General features: G+C 34.2%; 1 protein-coding gene across 17 annotated transcripts in view; it reads left to right on the top strand.

The window, feature by feature from the left end:
- The window catches only part of AHI1 (Abelson helper integration site 1), a 129,090-nt gene that overhangs the window by 8,973 nt on the left and 92,802 nt on the right, over window positions 1-27,315 (top strand). For 12 of the 17 annotated variants that reach the window (XR_003254902.1, XR_003254903.1, XR_003254904.1 and 9 more), the window contains 14 exons: window positions 4,077-4,687; window positions 5,258-5,415; window positions 6,451-6,664; window positions 7,408-7,600; window positions 9,052-9,147; window positions 10,745-10,939; window positions 12,094-12,246; window positions 14,397-14,529; window positions 15,524-15,647; window positions 18,101-18,330; window positions 19,730-19,833; window positions 20,429-20,547; window positions 23,589-23,719; window positions 25,252-25,392. Coding sequence is in view for 14 of the 17 variants with exons in the window: in XM_026074205.1 (XP_025929990.1) it covers window positions 4,077-4,687; window positions 5,258-5,415; window positions 6,451-6,664; window positions 7,408-7,600; window positions 9,052-9,147; window positions 10,745-10,939; window positions 12,094-12,246; window positions 14,397-14,529; window positions 15,524-15,647; window positions 18,101-18,330; window positions 19,730-19,833; window positions 20,429-20,547; window positions 23,589-23,719; window positions 25,252-25,392 (2,602 nt within the window). In the remaining 3 variants the exon portion in view is untranslated. Of the gene's footprint in view, window positions 1-3,900; window positions 3,954-4,076; window positions 4,688-5,257; window positions 5,416-6,450; window positions 6,665-7,407; window positions 7,601-9,051; window positions 9,148-10,744; window positions 10,940-12,093; window positions 12,247-14,396; window positions 14,530-15,523; window positions 15,648-18,100; window positions 18,331-19,729; window positions 19,834-20,428; window positions 20,548-23,588; window positions 23,720-25,251; window positions 25,393-27,315 lie in introns of all 17 variants that reach the window. The other 5 variants (XM_026074216.1, XM_026074207.1, XM_026074217.1 and 2 more) reach the window with 5 other exon arrangements.

Here is a 27,315-nt window from a genome sequence, read left to right as displayed (position 1 = left end):
GCAATATGCTCTAGGTGACCCTGCTTGAGCAGGGGGGTTGGACTAGATGATCTCCAGAGGTCCCTTCCAACCTCAGCGATTCTGTGATTCTGTGAAAGTTGTAAGACCTGAGATTGATATTTTCCATGCTGGTTCTTACATTCCAGTAGAAATTTCTGTAAAAGCTTGAGCAAGTACCTGTAATTTCTTTGTCAGAAATAAATGTGGGGTGTGGGAGGAGATGGTGGTGTCTGGCTGATTCTGTTTCAGTTCTGTTCACTTCATATAATTTAGCTCTGTAGTGTTTCACATACTTTGAAAATATGTGAAATCTATCAGTGATGGCTGTCCTTGTGTCCCTTGCCATGAACAGTCTTGATCAAGAACAGGTCACGGCTGAGAGCATGTTTCTACTGGAAATGTTCCAGCCTGCTTCTTTCCTTTTTCTTTACTGGATCTAGCCTTTCTTAAAGTAACAAAACGTTCTCCATTCATGATCCATCAGCTCCTTGAAACCTGAGTTCTGGAACTGCAGGAGATTGCTAAGTTTGTTCTGGAACTGCAGGAGATCGCAACTTGCTGTTGCCAAGTCCTCCTGGAGAGAAAGGCAGTGGCCTGACTGGGATGGGAAAGGCTGATATCAGTGGGGTAGGAGGAGTCTGAAGTCACAACAGTTCAGAATGAAGGGATCATAGCAGAGATGGTGATAGCAGTTGTTGCAAGTAAAAGATCTGGTTTGACATTCAATAGCCAGAGATGCAGTGGGTACGAGGCCTCAAGGCACGGCTGAAATGAGATTCCAGTTTTTGCTTTTGAAAAAGAACAAGCAAAAACCAAGCAATGGGATGCAGTCAGAAAGGAAAATTGTTAATATCCCTTCCAAGCCAACAATATCGTATTTATTTTTTCCCAGTTTTACCTCCTATTCCATTTATTAGAATGAGGTTAGCCTCAAACCAGGCAATGATTTAACATGTCTAAAGTCAGTGTGAAAATGATTGAGCTTATTTATTTCTGTCTAAATTTCATATCAGAAAAGAGAATTTTTAAGCAGGAAAATATCAGTGATGCTTTCTACCAGATAAAAAGCAAGGGAGGCAAGAAAGTCTTTCCTAGATTGCAGCCTGGCCAGGTTACACTATTGAATGGGCACACATTGATAACTAAGGCTTAGTTTTTTGAGGCAGGACTTTATCCATGGGTTTATCCATTTGAAATTTTTTCTTCTATCTCACTGAGTCCACTCTTTCCCTTTCTTCATAAGGCCCTAAATGACAGCTTGGAATTTTGAATCTGATGAGGGTACCAATAATGAGTCTATCTCCAGCCTTGAAAAATCTTGCAATTTTTCTTTGGGGAAACATGGACATTTTGTAGGTTTTTTCAGGCTAATTCTGTCCTTTAGCTTCTGTCTTATATGTAAGACACCCCTGCTGCGCTTTGAGATTGTAGAAGTTTCTCAGGTCTGTTTTATAGTCCATTTTTTTCCATGAGCTGACATTCATTGGATAATTGTGGAGATTCAACAAATGGAATTTGCTGCATTTTGCGATAGTGTTTTATTTCATTATGAGGATTTTTTTCTTCCTAAGAATAAATTTGCAGTAATTAAGTATAGGCTGCTATTATTCATGTCAGGTATTTGTGGATGTGTGTTTTTGTTTATAGGTATAATAAATAATAGATGCCAGTAAATATTTCGAGCAGGACTTTGCAACAGCTAGCTTTCTTTGAGGAAATGATTCTTGCATATGAGAGTGACATTTCTGAGAGTTTCTAAAATAAAAATTAGTTTTCAGTTTTGATTTTCTCAAAAAATTGTAGTTTTGGGGCAGCAGAAATGGATTAAAGATCTATCAAAGGCAAAAAAATTTACATGATCTTGATTGTTGGTAACTGTTGGGTCTTAACAATTGCTGCTATGTTCTAGCCTTCATTCCTTGTACTCTGCATTTAAAGCCTACCCAGTAAAAATGCAGATAAGGAAGTAGATAACGCATGAGAAAGCGTTCTTATTTTTGTTTTAATTTGGTTAATACAAAGCTTGCTGCTTAAAATGTTATTTTCTTTCTCTGTCTCTCAAGTTATTTGTATTTAATCTTTCACATCCTCTTAAATTATTGATTTGTGAATAAAAAGGATGTTACTGGTCTATTTCGGTGAGAAAAAGTTGAAGGTACAAGACAGGATTTTTCATGATTTGATTTTGAGATAATTTAAACTACTTTTAGATATTTGGTACTAAAAATAAACATACTGACTGAAATGATATATGAATGGCTTTAGATTTTTCTGACGTAATAGGTACACATCCTTGCATGAAATTCTAGACCCTATTTTTCCACTCTTTTATATTCTATTCCTGATACTGTCATTTAATATTTATCATCAGTATTTCTAGTTAGTGCATTTTAAAGCTTTTTCTCTAGTTTCAGACTTCAGCTTATATTTCTGTTTCATTTCTGTGTATTTTCCTCATCATACTGCTTTTATTTGACAATTTTCCTATACAAATAATAGGCTTCTTTAATTTCTCCCTTCTCTGTTGTTACTCATATACTCCAAACTTTACTTTCTTTTTCCTACCTTCTCCTTCAATAGGTATAATTCCTCCCTTGGTGTCCACACTCTCTCTTCAAATGTCAGATGTGAATAAAACAGAGTAATGATGAAGGTTCGCAGGCTAAGATYATTGTAATGCGGGCTAAGCTAATGTAAGGAATATGTTATGGAGGTGATGACTTGCATATAGACTGTACTTCTCTTCCTAATCAGGCATATCATTCTCACTGCTGGGCAGGTGGGCGTTTTTAAGTCAGGATCCTCCAAAGCGTCATTGCCATTGTAGCTTCATTTTCTGGCCATGTCAAATACTTTTTTCTTCCCTTTTAAGTTTGTGGATTTTTGTGATTATATTCTTTTTTGTATACTGTCCCCTTTTTAAAAATGTTTGAGACAAACATGATTTTTACATTCTGCATAGACTGTTTATTCAAGAAATGCCTATGATAGCCTCCTTGTTCAGTGTTTGTGAAAAAGTACAAAAGGAGTCTTGGCTTCTGTGCATTTTTAACACATTTCTTAAAATGGGAGAAGAATCCCAGGTAGGCTGGAAAGACGTTTATGTTTATTGAGGGAGGAAGAAGGCCTTGGCAAAGAAAAGATTAAATGTAGATACTTAATATTTTTTCCAGGTATATTTGTTTTTATTTGCATTCTTAATGTTTTAAAGCCTTTCTATTAATGTTTCATCTCAACACTCCAGAGACTTTTAAGACAACAGAGTAAATGAACCACAGTGACTTAATCTGTGCAAGAGGAGAGATCTGTGTGTCAAGCTCCTTACAGAATCGGGTCTTAGTTAGTTACGGTGTTGTTTGGACATTTTCCTTGGAGTAATAGGGGAAACAAACCTGTAAGGAGGGAGGAAAGTTTACAATGTGTTTTCTAAAAACCACAAAAAGTGGGCAGAAGGAATGTAAAGATAAATGTGTTAACTGAAACTAATCTTAGGTTTTCTTTTTTTTTACTGGACTGGCTTTAGATTGACTATTTTTTGTCAGTCTACTAAGAATAATGTTCTTTTTCAGCTTTATAAATTTCTTAAAAAATGGCTTAAGGGAAATCAATTTTTTTAATTTTAGCACTTTTTAGTAAAATTTCAGTGTCAAACTTTGGCAGCTAACTTTCAGCAGAGTCCAAACAACTGAACCTGGAGTCTGCCTCTAACTTACATTTTAAGTGGATGTAAATATTTATTTTGGTACTGCATGTTATTTCCAAATCTTCCATAGTGTAAAACATTGGCATATCTTTATGGAGTAGATTTGTCTTCTTGTTGGATATACATAAAAGTTGTTTGAAACAGTGAAGCAACAATCAGGATGGAGTGCCTAAATACAAACTGTTTTTTTTTTCCAGTATGAAATATCTGTTGCTTTTCAATCTGTCACTTGTTAATTTTAAACAAGAAGGTAATTAATTTTTGATTTTATTTTATTTTGTGTAATGTTTAAAGAAATAACATTAAAAAGTACTATGTTTATTCTTAGAATGTAATTTTTATTATCAAGGATGTTTTGTATTCTTATTTATAGCTTGACACTTTTAGAAGTAATGTTGATCTAGCTAAAGAGAGTGGGAATGATGAAGTAATTATAAACAACACGTATAATCCTGAAGAAAAGAGTCCCCGATTTACAAAAAATAAACTGAGAGAGAAAGCTTCAGTTGCAGAGAAAATAAACAATGATGTTGTTAGTGGAGAGGAGAACAAGCAACCGAAGTTTAACAAGAAGAAAAAGAAATCACTGTTACAAGAACAATTTAATGAGGAGGAAATTTTATATGAAGTTAAATTGGAGAGTTTTGAAAAAAAGAGTAATGATGTTCCAAAGAAAAAAACAAAAAGTAAATCACAAGCATATGTACCTCATCAAGAAGGTGATAGAAAGATTAAAAATTCCTTGACTGAAGTGAGAAATGTAACTGAATTAGAGGAGGAAGAAGAGCTAATTCAAGCCTATCAGGTGCATGTAGCTGAGGATGAGGCAAATGCAATTAAAAAGAAAATAAGAATGAAACTTAAAGAACAGATGTCTGAATTTACTTCCACTGTTCAAAGCCATGAAGTTGTATTGAACAATGAAGTGGGCAAAAAGAAGAAAAAGAAGAAAGAAATGCCAGTTTTATGTGAAGCTGAAACAAGGTACCGTGATAAACTGTAGTCAATGTGTCTTTAAATCTTTAGCAGAGTGTTTCATATTGTTTTAAGATAGGCAAAAGCTCTCTGATAAATTGTACATATTTTCTAAGTGACGAACTAACTAGATGATGCTATTATGGAAAAAATATTACTACCTGATACTGTTTCAGAATGCTGCCAAGATTCATATTTAACTTACAGATTTTGTTTAACTTTTAAAAAATATCTTCCATTACTATTTGACTTTTATTTCCTGTGGAACCATCTCTTAATTAATTTAAAACAATTTTATGCATGTTTTACTGGTGATGAGTGATAGCCCTGATTCAGCAAAAAAACTATTGGCTTAGCTTTATTCACATGAATGGTTCTACAATCGTCTGAAAATTAACGGGAAACAAGGAGGGGAAAAAAATGAAAAAAGGAGGCGGGAAGGGTTGCATTTTGAAGATGCACAGATGATGGGTTGGGGAAGTAAAGAGGAAGTTTCAAATGGATTAATAATGGTAATGAGTAATTGTATCCACATATGCAATAGAACATAACTGCTGATAGTAATCGATTACATTGCAGTGCAATGTCCCTCTCAGAGCTACAGCATTATCCAGCAGAAGATGATAATGAAAGTCAGTCCCTGGAAAGACTGTTTACATCAGAAGGACAGAAACTGGAGGAAGGCGTGGAAAAACAGAAATGTAAAGCAAGGAAAGTTAAAAGAAAAACTAAAAAAGGTTCGCCATCAAAATGTTAGAATGGTGTGTTTTATTACCCAAGGCTTTTTTTTTTTCTTTCTTTTTTTTGATTCTAAGGCACATTTTAACATAGTAGTAACACAGAAGTGACTGAGACTGYTGTTGAAGTTACTTATGTTTCCTTTACTTAATTGTATTTTTGTGCTTCCCAATTCTGAGCTTAATTTGTAAGGAAGTCAATTTGATATAATTGTATAAAATCCTGAGAATTCATTTACTAGAAATACTTTTGAAATTGATAAATAGTTAAAAATTGTTTTTGAGCATAATATTAATTTATTATGCTTAATACGTACCAGCTTTACAGCGTAGTACTTAGATGCATAATCTGATTGTCTTTATTATTTCAGCATTTTTAGTTGCTATATATTATAAAAGGTATATGACCCCTGTTTTAACCTGATACTCAATTCAAACATAAGAAATACTTTTTCCTGCAACACATAGTCAAATTTTGGAGTTCATTTCCTCAAAATGGTGTGGAAGCCAAAATAAATGGGTTCAGAAAAAGGAGGTTACACAAATTAATGAGGGATAGGTCTTTTGATAACAATTAAGATAGTGGTCTCACTGTAATATCTGATTCAGGAAGTTCTTAAACCAATGGTTGGTAGATTCAGGGAAGACGCACTATAGAAAGCATGAGTTGATGCGTATCTTGTTTCTTACATTTTCCTTAAGAAACTGTTACAGGCTACTGTCTGTAGCAGGATATTGAGCTATATGGATTTTAATTCATCATGGCAGAGAAGAACCTATATCAGTCAAGAGAAAGAGCTTGAGTTTTAAATTAAAAAAAGAAGTTTGTCAGTAGAAATACATTATATGAATTAATACATATTCATGTATACCTTTATCCATGTATAAAATGCTGCAAATTTGCTGATTTTATTTTAACCTATTACATAGAGAACACACGAAATATTATTGCTTTATTGTTGATTGCTGAGAGAATACTTTTAACTGTCAGTAACAGAATATAGTAACCTCTATTTACTTTGCTTCTACTTCTAGAAGAAAACACAGAAGTTGCTGCAGAAAATGTAGAGGAAATGAACAGTTCAGAAATTTCAACTCAGTCTAAATTTGTTTTTGATGATGATCTTGTGTTGGGAGTTTATATCCATCGAACTGATCGACTCAAAACTGATCTCCTTGTATCTCATCCTATGGTTAAAATCCATATTGTTGACCAGAGAACTGGCTTATACGTCAAGAAGAATCATAGGTGACTTTTTTTAATAAACTGATTCTGTTGTCAATGATTCTTACAATACATTGATTCTTCCCTAGAAAACGAAATATGTAAATAAAAATAGTGCTAAAACTTAAGCTTGCAAGGCCATTCATTAGGTTCTACGTCTCTGATAATGCATATCTAAGAGAAAATTAGAGTGATATTCCTCTTTTCTTTTTGGCACTTGTAAATGCTCTACATTGCAGTATTGCTCTCAAGGTCCACACTTTTACAGCATGGTTCATTCTATCTTCTTTCCAGAGAGAAAAATTCCCAAATCTCAAAATATTTAGAAGCCAAGATGAGAATAAGTAAGCAAAAATCATGTGGCATAAATAGCATTTGCCTTTTTTTATAAAAGCACTTTTAAAATGCTGAAATGAAGTTTGGTTCTCCATATTTCTAATCACTTCACTGACTTGTTTCGATTGTCATTTTGTATAATTATCCTGCAAACCAAATTTTACAGAGTTATATAGTAGACTCCATCAGGATCATTATGCACAAGTTTGGTTACAGTAACTTAATTTTTAGGATTTTGTACTTCAGCCTTTCTTATTTCTACATATATGGTCAATTGCCTTAAATTTGGGGTAGTTTTGGAATTTTCTTTCTAAAATCAAGTGAATGCATCTTGTATGTTTCTTTGTTTTCAGTAATTGGAATACTGCTTTGCGCGAGTTTTTTTTTTAAGGCATTATAACAAATGTAACTGTTTGGAAATTTTCAAACAGCAAGAGGAAAGTTTCGTCTTACTATGAACAAGAGCGAATAGAGCACATTCTTCCTATTATGACGCAACCGTATGATTTCAGACAGTTTAGATCAACGCTTCCGGAGTGGGAGGAGCAAGTCATATTTAATGAGCGTTTTAGTTATTTTATTCAAAATACTGAAGAAAGTCCTAGGGTAATCCTGTTCTTTGAGGTAAGGCTTAAATATTTTACATCAGATTTTTGCATGTTACAATTTTCTGTCTATGCTGCTTCAACGGTATATGTTTAACTGACTCAGTTCTCTTTTTCAGTTATATTGGATTAATAACATAGCTTAAAGATAAAGCATTAAGTGGAGATGCCAAAAAATGATATTGGGGTTAGTTAATACTAATAATCATTATTTATATGTTAAGAATCCCTGTTTTGATAATAGTAAGGAGGACGGACCGTTCTTATTGACTCAGTTGAGAAACTTCTGGGAAAGGCTGCTAAGTTTGTTCCAAATCAGGAGTCATAGCCCCACACAGAAAGGATACAACTTAACTTTTTCACATTCTTGAAATACGGAAAGATGCCTAAGTATCAGCAGTTCAAAAATGGAGTTCGTCTGCCTGTAGCGACACCTCTTTTCTCTTGTACCGATGAACAAGCTTTTATATTGTTTTCCATTAACATTGTAGACTTCTGCTTTTCCTCTCCTGTTCTTTACACAGTAGTTATTACTTCAGCCCCCAATAAATTCATGTTCATAGGAAAAATTGTAAGGTTTTCAGCATGCTTTGAGCTTTAAATATTTCAATATTTGTAAAGACTGTGTACAAGAGAGATTCTGTAGTGTTAACATAAAAATGGAAACCTAGTACAATAAATGTTTTCATTCCATGTTACTTATGTTTCAAATACATTGTATATACAATATTGCCAGATGTTTCTTTATGTTCTGTGATATTCATAAATGAACACATTTATAGAATTAAGAGAAGTCCCTGGTTGCTTAGCACAAAAGTAATTACAGTTGTGTGGACGAGTTTTCGTGAAAATAATGTTAATGTTGGAACCAAAAGTATGACTACACTGAAAGCCTGCTATTTGACTTTGGTGTGGTTTCTGAAATACAGATTTGAGGATAGCATGATTCCAATTTTTTGTATACCATATAGACTTCCAGGAGTGGCTAAATATCAGAAGATTCCTGTTACAGACCAGAAAAATCAAAAAAATCTTGGTCATAACTGATGGAGTTAGAAAAGGAAAATTAATTCTTTGCCCTTTTTTAGCTAGGTAAATATACAGATGTTTCTGGCGAACTATAAAGGACTTATGAAAATTACATATGAAATCAGTGAACGATATCTCTTTTCTAGCAACCTTTTCCTTTTTTTAATGATAAAGTGGGAAGCATGAATATTTTCTGAACTTGCTTATGATCTTTTTTTTTTTTTTTTTAATAGGCCATAAGCAGCCATCAGACAAATGCAAAAGGGTCTGCTATTTCTAGTTCTGTCCTTTTGTGGAAGAAGTACTGTTTTTGTAATTGCCTAGAATTGAAATCTGCTTAACTTAATGAATCACATCTAGAATATTTTCAGTAGTATTTTTTATTTTCATGAAGTTATATATTCATTAGAAATATAAATATATTCCCACTAATGCTTGCAGATCCTTGATTTTCTAAGTATGAATGAAGTAAGAGCCAACTCTGAAGTACAAATTCAGGAATGTGGTTTCCGAAAAATCTGTTGGGCATTTCTAAAGGTACTGTGAATATTCAAATAAAGAAACAAAAATTACAAACACTTTTATTAAATTATCTATAGAAACTAACTCTATTAAATGGGAAAACTTTTTTGAATATTTCCAGGCAACAGACATGAAAAGCAAATCCTTGCTTGCTTGGCTGTTTATTCTTTCCCTCTCCTTCCCTCCCCCCATAAAGTTCATGGTACAGAAAAGTTTGACAGTAAAGAATGTAAAGGAAGCATAAGAAGTGTGAGATTTTCTTTATTCATTGAGTGTAGAACTTGGTAGAAAATTAGCAGATACACTGAGGAATATAATCAGTTGAAATACTAAACGTCATGAAGGTTTTCTTTGTGTTCCTGAGACTGTCTCTGCAAAGAAAAGGACAAATTTGCTGATATCTATACCTCAGCTATTCTGTATTCTAGTGGCATTTTTAGTTAACCAGTCTTTGAAAAGACTCCCTAGCCTAATTATAAAATGCCTGTCACTTCTAGTTGCAGAGTTTGAAATGATCCAGCAATGAGATACAGGCAGCTTAGCCTGCACATCATGTACCTTTTTCCCCTTTTAGGAGAGGCTTGGATGTGCCTGTTGATTGGCCTTTGGGAGCTGACAAGATATTACATGCTTTAACTTGCCTGAGGGTTGTTAGTTTTCACTTGCCCCTGTGGATAGCAGATCTTGACAGCCATTGACCGGTCCAAAGCAGCAGGTGCACTGGAGAGGCTAACTGACTGCAAGCTTTGGGGAAGGGGAGGGACCTCCAGATACTTACAGACTGAGTCTCTTCTCATCTCAAGTCAAGATGAATCTGCAGGAGTCAGGGGTTTGGAATCCCCTCTCTGGGTGTATATTGATGGGAACTGTGCATCCTGGCATTCAACACAGTCTAATACTGAACAGATGGATGAATTTCCAACTCATAAATACAAATAAAATAATGACTTCTTGTTCATTACTTTTTGCTTTATCTTTTCACCTGTGTCTGTCAAAGCAGAAGCATCCAGATAAACAGTTGTTGGTGTTAATGTCAATAGGTATATGCAGAATGAAAAGCATAAGCACCAGTTTATATCCTCTTCTAATAGTATAACTTAATTTTTAAAACGTAACAGCAGTTCACTCTAATTCCATTAGTTTAACAGAACTCTGTTTCCTCTGAAGTTAGAAAGGCTGCTGCTTTGCTATATCTTCTGCTCTGAATCAAAGCCTTACCAGTGGCCTTTGCTGCAACATTCAAAATAATGTGGGGGAGGAGGCAGATTTGAAAGATGCTCTTTGCAGCATTGACAGTCCACTGAGATTTTGGTGATTCCAGGAAGTGTTGATTTAAAAAAAAAAAAAAAAAAAGTGGATGTTAACATTGAATCAGTGGATATGAAGTACGTTTCAAAAGTAGGCTGTGTTCTGAGCTTTAATCTTCATTGTTTATTCATGGGGATGGATATTTAATGCATGCCTACTTCATTACCGCTTTTAGGAATAGTAAATTTCCCCAGTGGGAAGTGGATTTCAGAATTTAGACTGTAGTTGTTTGATTTTAATTATAATAAATGACTTTTATTAATTTTGTGTTAACACATTTTTTCTCTTTTAATCACCCTTTCAGCTTGTAGGTGCAAATGGAGTTCTAAACATTGACGGAAAACTGCGTCTGCAATTGTATTACCCACCTCCAAGACCTCCAAGGACCAGGTCACATTCAAATGTTGTTGAGGTTTATGAGTGGTGGGCAAAATGTCCTAGAAATCGTTACCCATCAACTTTATATGTAACCATAAGAGGCATAAAACTGCCAGATCATGTAAGTTAAATATATATAAATGAGATTCTTCTGTAGATGCTAGTAATTCTAGCCTTTGTGCCTGTGTATATGTGTATGCATGTATATAAAAGCTATATTTATGTATATGATATAGGATAGCTAGTATATAACTAGCTTTTTACAGTCCTGTCTAGTCTCCTGCTGCCTCTCCAGAAGGGCACAGGTCTCCCATATCTGCTGCATGGGCTGGTAGATGTGAAAATGGATGTCTCATACAGCAGAGCATCTGACATGGAAGCAGACGCCTATGTGTGGGCGACTGAATTAAGTTTCTAAATCAGTTTCTACTTGCGTAGTAGGCATCCAACCTCACTTTTTAGTCGGTGGAACTAAGTGTAATCCACCCTACTGTGGACACTTAGTGCCTGAAAGAAAACAGTCAAAGTGGTTAATTCTGCCTGTTAAGGTTTCCGAAAAGACTTTTTGTGAAAGTGATCAGAACAGCTGCCGGTGTTCAGTGGCCTCTGTGCCTGTCAGCCACGCTGCTGCTATGTTATTTGACAGCATTCTGTTTCCTATGCATTAAAGCTTTCCTTAAATCTTAGCTAAGTTTAGTAAGCAAACTCACAGGGTATTGGAAAGCATATATGCTTCACCTACAATTAAAATCACAATTGTTGTCAATCCTCCTGTTCTTTTGTCTTGGCAACACTTGCACGTAGTTTGTTGAATACACAGAGCTACTAATGTCTTCTGGTATCATGAATGCATTTCACTACCGAAGCAGTATCTTTGATTTGAAGGTAGTAGATTAATGTCACTGGAGCCATTTACATGCCAAAAAGCTTTTTTTATACAACACCTTTACCAGGTGCTAGAGCATTACTAATTTTTACCAAGGAGGATAGTTACTGAAAATAGAAAAGTATTAATTATTTGAAAAAAGCTTTAATATGGTCTGATTGATGCAACTTTGGAAACCCAGTTTACTTTCTGACTTGTTGGTTACATTAAATGAAATAGTTGCTATGTAGTTGTCATGTGTAAGGCTTTTCCCAATCTATTTATTTTTCAGTTGAAAAAAAATAAAATGCAATGCATTTCATGTTAAAAGCACTTTTTAATCTTTTCAAATATCACAGTGTTCATTTTGAAAATATTTTCTCCTGATATTTCATCTTGTTTGCCTGAAGGTTGATCCTTCTTTCCGCTCTATGATGGCTGTTCAGCAGGAACAGGGTAGTGCAACACTGTGTGAGCTACAGAGTGAGGGATCTAAAAAAACGGGTGAATCTCTTCCAGAGGAGAAGAAAGAGCAATTTAAATGGACAAGATTGCCTGGACAGGTGAAGCATTTTGTTTTTGCCTTTTTTTTTTTAATAATGTAAAGATCTGCTATCTGTTTATGAATTTATATTTATGATGTAAATGTTATGAGGCAAGTGCTTCATTAAAATGAATTTTTTAAAAATCAACAAAATATAAAACATAAGAAAACCTCAGAAATAGGTAGAAGAGGCTTGGCTTCGTATGCAAACCAAGTGTGGTTGATTTAACCATTTTTTACCCAGAACAGTCACATGCTTTTTCTCCAAAATTCTCTAGTAATTTGAAAGAGTAGGGCTATTCAGGTAGTGGCATTAAGACACAAAAGCAGATCTCAGCTGCATTCACATGTTTTCTTGGTTGGTTGGTTGGACCTTTTTTTTTTTTCTTTTTTTTTAACGGTGTAACAGAATTCTGAAGGAATTATATTGATGAACCTTATTATGAAGGTTATGGTGGCTTCATGCCAGCTCCCAGATCACTGTTGCTAATGGAAATTAGCAATCATGAAATGGGAATCTTTTTGCAACCCCACATAGAATGTCCATACAATGATTTCACGTTATTCTGTTGAATGGCATTAGCATGAGTTCACAGGTCAGAACAATTCAAATGATAAACCTATTGCACAAGGCACATTTGCTTACAAGAGAATGTTGATTTTTGTTTTGTTTCCATACCGTAGTCCTTGTACAGATCGCTTCAAAAAGAACATTTATGTATATATGGACATCATGTTATTTCCCAGTAATGTTTGATAATAATAAAACAGTGAAGAATCAACAAGTCTGTTTTACAGTGGAAACTTTCATATTAAAAATGGCAACATATTTAAAGCATGTATTTATGTTACTGTTAATTATTTTTCAGAAAGCTTCTCAAGATGACATTTTACCTTTTTACTAATAAGTGTATATTCCAAACCAAGTGAAATAAGATCCTAAGAATATTGACTTGCCATCATAAAAATAAAATTTGGTAGCTCATTTGTTCTTAGACTAGTCCATGTACACATTGAAGAACTGAGTAGCAATGATGATGTATTTTCTTGTGTGCTGTCATGTGGAAAAGTTTCAGTAAGATTAGCATGATGTTGTATATGTCTTTCTTCCAAAGAACATTAAAGCATATATTTCTGTTTAAAAATGAATAATCACTCAAAATTATTTCCTTTATATACATTACAGCAACTGTTTTATGTTGACCTAAAAGGTAAATTATTGTTTAAAGAATCACTCCATATTGAGACTCTGCTGTCTCTGTAGATAAAGATAGATAGATGGATGACATGTTACTTTCCCAAGATTCTCTATAGAATTATGAATTTATTTTATATATGAATTACATATACAAATGAAGTGAATTTTATATATAGCTATATGACTTTTAAGGAAAAGAAGTTTGTTCTAAGCTGAAATTGCATCAATGTTGTAATATTTTATTTTAGAAGTTAACAAGCATTACAGTGCTTAATTGCATATATAGTTTCCAACAACATGTATTTACCTAGATCTACTTGTATTTTTTGAAGGCTTACTAATTTGTTCTATTTTTATTCTTAAAAGTATATAAAGTTTAGGTTAAATAATGTAACTGCATTGGATAGCTTAATTTGCCTTCAAACTTTGAATTTATTTCTTTAGAAAAAGCCTGTGGAAATGTTTCATCTCCAGTTATTTGAAAAAAAAAAAAAGTACTGAAATTTAGATGAAAAATGCTAAAGGTGATTTGGTAAACCAGAGTTTTGTTTGCATATAGTTAGTTTTCTGAGTTTACACTGCAACAACTAGTTTGAAAAGTTGAGCTTAGGCTCCTTAAACAGTTTAGACTTACAATCTAACTCTACAATTTATATTAAGTGAGGATAGATGTTATTAAACATCTCTTAAAATTAAGGAAATCATTTTGGTTTTAGCTTTTTTAGATTTTTAAAAGTTGTTACCAGTCAGGAATAAAATCTAATGGAACAGAAGCTAATATACAAACTAAATGGAGCCTAAGTTTATACAAGAGAACAGTCTATGGACAAGGTTGAATTTTTGTGTTCAATTTGCTTAGGATATCAGTGGCTCTTTAAAACCTATGCATGACAAGAGCTGCGAATGTGTTTTAAGCATTGGATAATTAGTATTCATAACTGTGAAGTCATAATTCTTACCTGAAAAACCAGGTTTGTCGCATACCAAACAAGCATCTGTTTTCACTGCGAGGAGGAGATATGGGCTGTTTCTGTATTCGTTTCTCTCATGATGGGAAAACATTGGCAGCAGCATGTGCAGGAAGGAATGGCTATCCCATTATTTGTAAGTTAAAAACGCATTCTCCCTCCCCCCACCCCCAATAATTCATGTACGTCGGAATTAAAGGAAAAATGAGTATTTTTTAAAATTCTTTTAGAAGTTTTGTTTTATAATTTCATTTATTAAATTGTTGTATGCATTAAGCATTTTTCAGAAAAATGTTCTTGTGTGAAAAGTTGGCTTTTAGTGCATGGTAATGTACTTGCAGTTTAAGAGCACAAAATAATATCACTTCTGCACAGAGTTCTAATGGAAATAAAAAATCAGTTTGCACGTAAAAACATGCTTGCTGATAATAAGGTTTTAAGGGACATAATTTTTCAGTAACACACCCTTCCCCCCAAGTTTTATGTAAGTTTTTTTGTTTCTGTTTTTTTTTTTTAACCTCTTATGAAAGTCAGATACCTGGGCATACTGACATCTCCAGAGAAACTTCTGGAGGCTACTGTTTCCCATGTTCCAGTACAGTTCGTCTGGAACTGCAGATATTCCACATTATTTAAACTGGGGGCTGCTTTTCACAGATGCATCAACTACGTAGTACTGAGACCCATCATAAGAGTTTAGAGATTATATTATAGAGAACAATATTTTAACTGCACACAGAACAAATGTTTAAATGCAAGGTACAGTAAATTTATAATGCTTTACCACACAGCAACAGAAAATGATCTCTACATTAATATTTTTCTAAGACTGTTCAGGTAGCAGTCAAAAAAAAAGTAATCTGTCTCTAATAATTTAAACCAGGTGGGACCAGTTTCTTAAGGGTTAATATGTTAGTGACAACCTCAGACCACTAGATGGAAGTATATGCTTGCTGTCCATGCGTATCTAGCAAGTACTTGATCTCTGAAAATAAGAAGTTGAAGGAAAGTAGTTCACTTATGCTAGCAGAAACTTAGCCTAGACTGAACTAAACTTTGCACTAATAATTGCATATAACTGCTGGTAAATACTTACACATTTTTTATTTTTCTATTTAAATTTTCACTAGTGTATGAAATTCCTTCTGGACAGTACCTGAGAGAATTTTATGGTCATCTTAACATAGTGTATGATCTTTGTTGGTCAAAAGATAATCAATACCTCCTTACTGCATCTTCTGATGGCACTGTCAGGTCAGTATGACTGAAATGTTCTGGCAAATAATGTCATAAGCACAAAAAAAAGTGGTGCACTCTGTGGCGTGTTACTACAAGTAACTACTACTACTTTGCTGTGAGGTTTTAATTAAAGATTATTGCAGTGTGACTTGTATAAAAATTGTGATGGATTTACAGTTACTTGTGCTGTATTTACTATATTAATCTTTAGCGTATATATGTTTGAGAGTGAAGCTTTTCCAGTAACTGTAGGATCTAATTCTACAGCACAGCACCAAAATTAATCGATTTATATTTCAAGAAATCAGTGGTACATATTGTTGAAGAAATTATCATATTATGAATGCAGTATTAAGTTTGCAAATTTGAACATGAGGCAGAATATTTTAAATCTAAGATTCATTTAATGTGTTTAAATTGGCCACATTGTATATATATGTATGTAGTTTATTGGATTTCTGGATACACAGCTAAATAATTCAAGTTAAATTACTTTAATGTGATGGTATTATTTTTGAGACTGAATGTTTATCCATTTTTCTCTATAATTACAAAGTGTATTTTAATGCACTGTTAATGTTGAAATCCTAATTTGTTTGAGGTTTAAAAGAAAAGCCCTCAAAACCCTAGGAAAAAAACAGGAAAAATATGGTAATGACACTGCACAATTTTATTAAGAGCAACTTCATAGATTTTGGGGTTTTCATAGTTTTGTTTTGTTTTGTTTTTTAGCTCTTCAGATTCCTCTCTGTTGTTTCTGTTATGCAACTTAGTAATGCTACAGGCAATTGCGTAATTAAAATGCCAGAAGAATTGTTAAATGATACATTGTATGTGTGGAACTGCTTTGTTTTGTTTTTCCCACTGATTACTGCTTGTATATAGTAATAAAAAGGGTATTTTGAGTGTTTGTCCCATGTATTTTATTTTTGCTTTGGATGCAGATTAAGTAAGAATTTTTGATATTGAAGTAAATATCAATTTCAGTCAGTCGTATATATATAAGGCCTGAATGTTCCTCAGTTCTTTTTACAATTTGTGGCAGCAAGATGCAACTCTAGTGGTCTGCCTCCTTTTCAGTGTACTGTGCATCGTCATGGTATGAATTGTTAGTTCCTGTATTTCTTGTCCGTTGTCTTAAGCTCTTTAAAAGAAGTCTAAGTTCAGGCAAGGTCTTTCTTCTCTTTTCCCTGTCATATTGGAGCCATTTTGTTGTGAAAACATGGTAGAATTGGAGGATTAGGACTGAAGGCGCCCTACTGTTGTAAAGCCCTACCAGTTTATTTCCTGTATCATCTGTGAGATGGAATTCTAAGGCAACTTGGAGAGAAGGGAAATTTGAGAGCTTATGTGAGTCCTTTATATGGACATGGACGTACATGGACAGTATTACCTTTGAGCCTTTTCTGATTCCAAACCCAAACTTTTGTCCCACTTTATTTCTGGGTAGCATATAAGCGAATCTGGGAACCTCTAGTTTTCTCCCCCAAGATTCCCTTGATATAAAGTTAACTGAAACTTTAAACAATAATAAACTTTTCTACAGTCAGAGCAAAACCGATCTAAAAGATAGGTAGACTGTTTGTGACCTTTGTATATTAAGTTGCAGTTTAATCGCTATATTCTTAGAGATAGTGTTTACAGTAATTTTGTAATAAACACTTTTTTTAAGCCACCTCAGGGGAAACTTAAAATTCTTCGATTGTCACCAGTAACAGAATTTGGAAGGACAGCAGTCAGAGTTATCTTCCATATTGTAACTGTGTGTTCTCTGAAATGTGCTGTCCACCCGGATTTCATGATCCGGTACCATTCCATTCTTTATGAACTCTTCTGGGGGGAGGCTCCATAATAAAATGCATAGGTGCAATCAAAAGAATACTTCCTAAGAAAAATCTGATCTTATGGCTATGGGTGGTGAAGGATAGGAAATAGATAAACAGATTCAGAACTGAAGAAAACATCCTTGAGATCACAATCAGTGTCTGGTAGGTAATTGTTCTTCTAAAACCTTCTCGACTTTTATGTATATGTAGTGATTCTAAATGTCCCTTGCGGGTTTTTTGGGTTGGTTTTTTTTTGGGGGGGAGGGGGTGTCTTTTTTTTTTTTTTTAATGAATGAGATCCCAAAATATCTTAATAATATAACTTCTGAAGGAAAGAGACTGATACATTCCTTGGAATACTTTATGTTTATTTTAAAATGTGCAAAATATCTATTAAATGAGAATGTGATCATGAATTTACTTGGAATACAGAGTCATAGGCAATATCCTAATTCTTATTAGAAAATACCATATTAAAGGATTAAGTATAGATGGAAAAAAATGCTAGGGTGTGGCAGGTGCCACTAGGTGTTTGCATGCATTTGCCTCTAGCCTCATTAGCACAGAATATGGCATCAGTTATATGTAGCTGTGTGTGTGATTGCTTTATACAGTAGCTATCCTAATTTCCTTTCCTTTTAGAATGTGGAAAATCGAAACACAGGCTACATCTGCTGTGACAGTTTTCCCTCATCCTTCATTTGTTTATACTGCAAAGTACCACCCAACTGCAAACTCTTTGGTTGTGACAGGATGTTACGACTCTGTGATTAGAATTTGGAATGCAAAAGTGAAAGACATCCATGGGCAACTGCTACAGGAGCTTGATGGTCACAAAAATTTCATCAACACACTCTGTTTTGATGCAGAAGGTATTTTCTCAGAATTACTTCTTTATTACTTTTTTCTCATTTCAGTTGAAGACCAACTTGAGCATTACTAGTTTGCTTTATTTCATAGAGGCAATATGAAATACTATAATAGAATGGAATACTTTTATCTGTGTTTGCAATGAATGTGTTAGTACGCTGTCTTATTTGGGACTACTTTGAGCAAACACAAAGGGACATGTAATTCCTGATATAAATTAAGAATAATCTAGAATAGAAGGGACAAGAAAACAAATGTATAGTTATCAAGCAATGATGACTGGGCAAGTTTTGACAGTAGTTTAGTTCTCATTGTCCCTATAGCTAGCTATTATTAGTAGCTAATGTTTTGAACACGTTACAGCAAAAATAAGCAGAAAATAAAGCCCAGAAGCTACTGTTCAGAGGGCAAAAATGCCTCAGGATGCAGGTAGCCTAGTAGTGTAGAGAAGTAAATTGGGAAAAGGGCAGATTTGGATAAAGTAAGTGGCAGAATTATGTAGTAATCCGGTTTCTAGAGAATTCTCTCAGCAATCCAGAACAGGAGACATGATCAGAGAGGCAAGGACAGTTCATCCATATTGTCATTCAAACTTATCAACTCCATACAAATAAATGAGGTAGCAGTAATTAGACTGTGAGAATTTTAATGCTAGACTAAAGAAGTGGTAAGGTGATGAACTTTTCAGTGTTGACAGAATGTGGAAAGCTGAGAGAAGAGGACAGAGATTAGTCCAAACATTGTGAAGAATGTTAACTGGTAGATTAACAGCTGAAAGCAGGTGTCAGAGATGTACAGAAATATATAACTGGAAGAGCTGTGAAGAGTTGAAGATAGGTAAATGAAGAAGATACTTTAAAGTATTTGATTTTTTTTCTAGTATTAGTAAGATTAGTAATTGGGTGGTTCACTCTGCAGATATTCATGGAAGAAGGTACTAGGAAGAGGAAAGAGTGCCACTTTTTATAAAGGATAAGTATTTATGTGTAATATAAGAACACCTATTGGAAAAGAGTATTTGTTCTTGTTCAAGATGCTCTCAGTGAGTGTATTCAATGTGTACATAAGCACTAGAGTATCATCTAAAGCTCACTGAGGTAAACATTTTCTCATTTTCATGGTTCCTAGAAGAAGATAAAAAGTGAAGAAATTTAATAAAATGTTCAGCATCCCGGTATCTGACTTATTACCAGCTAAATCCACATTTACGGTATCAACTTTTGTCATGAAGTGTGAGCAAAACGTATTTGCACTGAAGATATCATAGGAGAAGAGAGGAAAGAATTGGTGTTTGCCTATTCACAGAGTAATAGAAGAAGCTGTTTCTTGTTCATGCATCCTTTTCTTTATTTGTTCCTTTGTTTGGCATTCTTTTGGTTATATGAAGTTATTATTTTACAGGGCTTCACATGTTCTCAGGAGATAGTTCGGGACTGATTATAGTTTGGGATACATTTGTCAAAGGAAGTTCTCAACATCTGTTCCAACACTGGAGCATTAATAAGGTATACAGATTTCTTGAATTAGCATTGTAATTTTTATGTGTACTGTTCCAAATCTGGTCACTTGATTTAAATTCAGTTATTTTTATACGTTAATTTTTGTTTAACTAGAAAGGTGTTATTTTCTTTAAATAACTTGTTAATGGTACAAAACGGTTGATAGAACGTGCTGTGTTCATTGAGTTAGGATTTCTGGATTGTCTTGCAACTTTAATTTTCTGTATAGAAAACATAAAAATGCTTGAGATTTAATAACATCATATTAGCAGATGATAATGTGTTAAGTTTATTCTCTAATGTTCAATCAGCTTTTCTGCCATCAAGCATGTTTCAGAAGTTCATAGTCATAATACAGTCTGCCTTGCGATTGTGAAAAGTTGATTGCTTAGGATATAGTGCCTTAATCTAGGAACAAACTGTGTTTCTTCATCAAATAGTGAAGAAGGAGGAAAAAAAGTAATGCAAAACTAAAATTAACTAAAGGATACAAACATGAGTTTTAAAACACAGAAGTTACCATTTTTACTGTATTTTCCAGTTTTGCAAAATTAGTGATATCTTATAACAGAATCCATTCTTTTATTGTCTCTTTTTGTAGGAAATAAAAGAAAATGATATTAAAGGAACTCCAGTAAATCATTTGGAGGTACACCCAAATGGAAGACGTTTATTAATCCATGCCAAAGACAGTACCCTGAGAATTATGGATCTCAGAATGTAAGTAGATTTTGGTAGTAGTGCATACTTCCTTCTGTTTTAAAATTTACTTAGCCGGGAAATAAGGTGCCATAAAATTATTAAATACGTGTAGAGAAGAAAGATGTCCTAATAATTAAGGACAGCAATATCAGGGTTAGGAAATGATTTCAAAACCCTGCTGTATTACAAACCTTTTGTGTGATATTGGGTAAGTCACTTCGGATAGATGGAATATCCAAAAATGACTAGATGACTTGGGAGCTTAAGACAGCATGAAAATGAAGGCCCTAGCCTCCTAAAGATTAAATTCACTTTTAAAAATGTAATCTGGGCCTGAAATAGCTTTGAAATAATAACATTTATTCATGTCTTAGTTCCTCATTGGTTAGACTCTTTAAAAGAGTGTTTTGATGATAAAATGGAATGAAGATTGTCATCATAGATATTAAATAATACAATGATGTACCTATTATGCTATATTGATTAGGTGGTGAGATATTTTAACCTAGTTTTTGATGAATTTCTCATTTCTAATAGTGTTTTGAACATATTGCTTTAATAATAAGCTACAATAAAAAAACAAGAGGATCACAGAATCATTGAGTTGGAATCACAGAGGTTGGAAGGGACCTCTGGAGTTTGTGTAGTCCAACACCTTCGCTTAAAGCGGAGTCACATAGAACAGGTTGCTCAGGATGTTGTCCAGTTGGGTTTCAAGTATCTCCAAGGATAGAGAGTCCACAATGTTTCTGGGCAACTTGTTCCAGTGTTCTTTCACACTCACAGGAAATTTTTTTCCTGTTTAAATGGAATTTCCTGTATTTCAATTTGTGCCCGTTGCCACTTGTCCTTTCACTGGGTACCACTGAGAAGAGTCTGGCTCTATCTTCTTTACTCCTTGCCATCAGTTATTTATATACACTGGTAAAATGCTGCCAAACCTTCCCTTCTGGAATGTCATGTTAAAGATATGAACACTCTTTGTAAATGATTTATCCTTAATTTCATGTCTGCCTCTCCCCACACACACAGACAATCAAAGGTCCCCGGTGTTCTACATAAAATTGCCTAGGGGAAATACCTTTTAGACTCTGATAGCACAAGGAACTATGTTCTTTTAGAATGTGCTTTTGTACACGTATACGCTCTTTCAAGAAATCTCACTCTTAAAATAATATATGGTTTGAGTGTTTGAACTAGCTGAAGACTTTTCAGTCTTATAGTCCACTCTTCAGCTTTTACTGTAAATAATAAATTAGAATGACAATGGTAGAAGGACAAACTAATCCAAGCATGAAATGAGTGGATTAACAGAGGGATCCTGTAGTTTTTTGAAGCTGGTGGTCTTCTGTCACTACCATTCCAGAAGAGTGCAGAGAGTTGTAGTTTGTGAGAGAAAAATGGAGATGTATATTAACCTCTAAAAAAGGGTTAACATGGTGTGCAGTTTCACAATTATTTTAAGCCAGCCCATCAATAGGACCCACAATCTCCTCTTCTCCTCATCTCCCACACCTTTGGCCATATATTCCCAACATTTCCGCTTTATCAACTCTAGAAATCTTGTGGTGCAGGGTTAAGTCAGATCAGTGAACTGATCCGACAAAAAATCAGCCTAAAAAAGCAAATGATTAGTCTTCAGTTGAATCAATTATCTGATCCAACCCATCTGATAGCTGCCAAAACACTGGAGAAGAAACAAGGGGGAGCCTGGGAAAATAAGGGTGGAGAGGACAGCAGAAGGACTGCTGCTTTGACCGCAGCCCACAGTTACATTGGCTTAAGTCTATCAATAAACCATGGGGTCAGATGCCCAGCAGTGATAATTTTACATGTCAGCATTAACTGTTCTTTCCTTGCATGAGAAAAGAGGGGGTGGAGGTCACAGATCAGCATAATTTACTTTGAGTGGCAGCTAGTTGTTCTTAATTGTCCTCTTTCAACTTTCTTTTTTGATCTTTTTGGATAATGCTCCTATCCTGTCACTCAGGTATGTGATCAGGGATTTGTTTTTGGTTCAGACTTCTTAGGTTTTCATATGCAAGTTAGGTTTACATCTTATAGAGTTGTTCTACATGACATCTCAAAGATACTATCTTTCTTATTCATTCAGGCAACTAAAACTCTTATTTGGACTAATATGGTTTTGCACTGTGATCATTAAAGCATCCTTTTCTCTTGCTTGTCAAGTAATGTGCTTTCCCCAACATCTCCATTGTTTCTGCARTATTAATCACATTTTAAAAATTATCTTCTTCCTTTGAGGGCTGTCTTGGCCTATCCCTGTTCTCCTTGCCTCAAACTGTGTATCATAGTATGATTCCTGTATTAGCCTCCATTTTGATTGTGAACTTTCATACTTCTTTCCAACTTGCACCTCATGCTTGAGACAACCTTTTTACTTACACTTTTCTAAATCCTGTTGCAAATTCTCTCTTACATGATGCCTGCAAAATGTTTAACAGCAGTTAGGTCATTATTACTATGCTGACCAGTAGTATCTCGCTGAAGAAGATTTGGGATTCCTAAGCAGCAAAATAATATTAACAATAGCAATGTTAATAGTAACTAATATTGCTGCCCGAAGTTTGTTGATTGTATTACTGTTTTTGTAGTCAAGGAGACATTAGACTAAAGAGTTAAGGGGTGCTTCTGGATAAATTTAAGCACTACTGAGATGTAATCAAGCTCAGGAAGCATAATGAACTCTTTTGGCAGAGCTTGGAATAATAGTGCCAATTTGCCTGTTTTCTCCAAAGCCAAGGATCAAGAAGGTGCAAATAACTATAATGACATCCATTCTCTATATCTGAATATTTCCTTACTCTAGCCAAAGGCAATGATACATACTTTGATCTATAATTTCAGGCACATTATGAAAGCCAGGGAAAAGGAAGGGTGAACAACTGCACTCTGCAAAAAGTGGTGCTTGCATATCTATTTTGGATGCAAGGTGTATTGATTTTTCTGATGTGCAGAGGGAAAGATTGACAGATAAAATGTTCGAGTGTTTATTATGAAAGTATTTGCCACACTTGCAAACTATTTTTTATCTTTAGCTTAGCTACAAAGAAATATATAGGTGCTACAAATTACAGAGAAAAGATTCACAGCACCTTAACACCATGTGGTACGTTCCTTTTTTCGGGAAGTGAAGATGGAAAGGCATATGTTTGGAATCCAGAAACAGGTAACTAATTATTTTATGGTATTAAGTGAGGCTGCCAAGGTTGAAGGGATGGCATTTGGTAAGCTTTCCTGAAAACATTTTGTATGGAATAAAATTTCAATAAAATATTCTGAAATCCTTAAACCTTTACTCCACCTTTTAAATAACTATTGTTAATCCTCTCCTCTAAGATCTAATTGATGTAATTCTCTAGAGGAGATAAATAAATAGACAGAGGTAGCATCTGTTATATCCAGCAGGAATGGAGCACCTTAGGCTCAGCTCCTTGTGTATTGCAGTTTTTTATATGTGGATGAGGGTCTTAAAACAGAATGCACAAAAATGTTTAAGTCAAATCAGTCTTTCTTTTTTGGGGGGGGGGGCAGGGGGGATTTTGGGATTAGGCTGTTGTTGAGAACAACTACTTCTCCTTCCCAAGGACTTTGGAGTACAAAGTTTCTTCATATATTATTCCTTGAACTGAATAGTTTTCAAGTAACTACCAAAGTCTTCCTGGAAAAATCTTAAGCAAAGCATATATAGATAAGGTAAAGAGAGTTGTCGTCTTTGTTGTACAGTGAGGTAGAAGGGACAAAAATGACAGCAGGATGTAACAGAAACACCTTCTGATTTTGGTGACATTATATTGTCTCCAATTATAATCTAAATAATTTTCTAAAAGTAAAAATACTGAACTATTTTTTTAAGCTAACCAACAGTTCTGTTTTTAATTTTTTTCATGTTTCCAACTAAATTAGCTTACACTTATGCCACTGCACAATTTGTCTGAAACATTTAAAAGATAATAAAAGTAAAAAGAGAGACTACATTATTTTTTTAATAGGCTTTGAGTCTTGCTTACACACTGAAATTTACTTGCATTCATAATGCTGTCAAGTTAAGAGCTAATTTTATTTTTTTAAATAATATTGTGCTCAACTTTCACTCCTGTTGCCAATGTCATATAATGGAAATCCACAGCTAGGATCTCTATCTCCTGGCAAAATGCAGGCACAAGCAAATACTGTGGAAGGCCACCTTTCTGGAACTTGCTTATCGGAACAACACAGCTCAGCTAACCTGATGCATCCTCTGGGGTTTCCTGCAGTTGTTGCAACTGCACTAATTTTTTGACTTAATACAGGCTTTTAAGTTATTGAATATTTTTTATCTTATGCCAAATATTAATTTTCAATAAGGAAATTGACTGAAAAATACATATTTACAGTGCCATGGCAGTCAGCACACTGCAGTAATACAAGCTTTGACCAATCCAAACAGTGTTACGCTCCTTAAGTACTTGAGTTTTGCCATATTACAGTTGAGTATCATTTATGTTGTTGTGTTGTAGTATGTCTTTGGCTTTTTAGGTAGAGGATTGCTCTACCTTGATAAGAAGAAAGAAAGAAAAAAAAGGTTTCAAAAGCATTATCTATTTAAAAAGCTAAAAAATACCTTTCCTCTAATGCTTTGGAACTATACAAAGTGTTGCAATTAATCAACTTTATCAAATACATTTTCATAGTATTAATAACTATATTTCACTTCTGTAGGTGATCAGGTGGCCATATATTCCGAACTCTCCTTCACATCTCCACTTCGTGATGTTGCCTTTCATCCACATGAACACATGGTGTCATTTTGTGCCTTTGGTCAAAACCAGCCAATACTTGTATACATTTATGATTATAAAGGTACAGTAGAAACTTTCTTGATACATATAACTGTAAATATTTTATTTTTTTAGAAGTGATTTGCTAGTGTTTTTATTTCTTTTGAAGGAAAAAGAAAACAGTCATGTAATAATATACATCTCCATGCTTGGCGATACTCAAAACCCCACTGGACAAGGTCCTGAGCAACCTCCTCTAGGTGACCTGCTTTTGAGCAGGGGGTTGGATTACCTAGTCTCCAGAGGTCTCTTCCAACTTCAGTGATTCTGTTATAACTTATGCGGAAATCTCTAAAAACAGTTTAAGATTTATTTAGAACTGACTTTGAATTTGTTTGGGAGGGACTGATCTTCCAAATCAGAGCTTTAGATCTGCTATTGTATCTTACTCTGTGCAGTGTTTACAGCACTTTATGGTATGTAGGCAGTGTTATACAGCTGTTTAGAATCCCCTTTTCAGTATCAAGGTGGATTATGGAGCCAGACAATATGATCATTTTGAAAATTAATGAATAGCTTAATGGAAGTCTCAGCATTTTGTGCTGGCTGTATTACAAATAATTTTGAGGAGCTGTATGGAAATGAATGTAACATGATTAAGTATAGCTTGTTTTTCTAAACAGATGTTCTCTACATAGGTAAGTCTCTGGTGTGACTATGTGACAGATATGTTTATCCCTCATGCTATCTGTATATTAAAGAGAAAATGGTGATAAATTCTGCCTTTGCATTTTTAGTTTGCAGAATAAAATCCAGAAGGTCCTTTACAAGCTTCTCTGGTTTTGCGTTTTTGTGGTTAGGTTTAGCAGTGTCATTCTTTCAATTAAGGGCATAGTTTCAGAGTTTGTGTTATATCTTGATGGTAGATAATGTTAATATGATTTATACAGTAAATTATGAATATCTATGAATTATGAATATCTAGGTATATATTTATACAGTAAATTATAAATCTTTAGTTTTATTTGCAGTATACATCTGTTCATAAAGTTAATGTTGTCTTTATACATTTGCTTTTTAAATAACATGTACTAATGAGATTACTCATATCAAATCTCACAGTTTAGGTTATTTGTCTATTGAACTGGCTGACTCTTACAGGAAAATAAAGTGGAATGACTTCATAATTAATATTCAGTACTAAACTTCAGCCCAGTAAGGTATCTGCATTCTTTAGTTGTTGTATTAGAAAGCAATGGAAAATTCGTCTCACACTAATACAATAGTTGAAAGACTTTTTTTTAAATTTTGTCCGTGTAATAGACAGTGAGTCTTTAAAAAGCTAATAGGGTATTTTAATATATATGTGTGTGTATATTTAGAGATCACACTGGTAGTTATTTGTATCGTCTGACTGTTTAACTAAGTCACTGGTGACAGTAAGACTTTGCATAGGTTGTGGTCTTTTCTACATTGTCTGTTACTAACTTTTTGTTCCTTTTTTGGTTAAAAGCACACACTTCGCTTTCAGAAGATACTCTTACTGCATTAGAGTTGAAAGAGTTAATCATATAGTAATACTAATTTTAGTCACTGGCACAGTTTTTAAGGCTCCAACAGTAGCACAGTGTTTTACATAGACTAAAGTTTTATAAATATCCTGGACAAAACTTACATGAAGAATCCTGTTAACCTTTGTTGGCCTAAGACCACAGTATAAAAGTTGCAAAAGTCAAGCCTGTTGTTTAAATGAGAGTGAGCACAACTTTCATCAAAAGTATCCTATTCAAGAAGGTTAGGCTGCCTCCTAAGAATGACTCCTGTGCCTGTATATTTGTTTAGCAACTTTTGAATTTTTCCTCAAGTATAGTAAGTTCACCTGAACTAGGCTGGAAAAAGTAGTAGCTTGAAGTATACCTAGCAAAATGGCTCACTTGAATTGAGTGCAAGCTATATACTTTTTGCTTTTGAAAAAAAAAAACTCTTTTTCCCTCCCTCCCTCCCT

Source organism: Apteryx rowi, unplaced genomic scaffold, assembly GCF_003343035.1.
Source record: "Apteryx rowi isolate R43461 unplaced genomic scaffold, aptRow1 scaffold_381, whole genome shotgun sequence".
In the NCBI taxonomy this organism is placed as follows: domain Eukaryota; kingdom Metazoa; phylum Chordata; class Aves; order Apterygiformes; family Apterygidae; genus Apteryx; species Apteryx rowi.
This window is presented reverse-complemented; position numbering and strand designations above follow the sequence as displayed.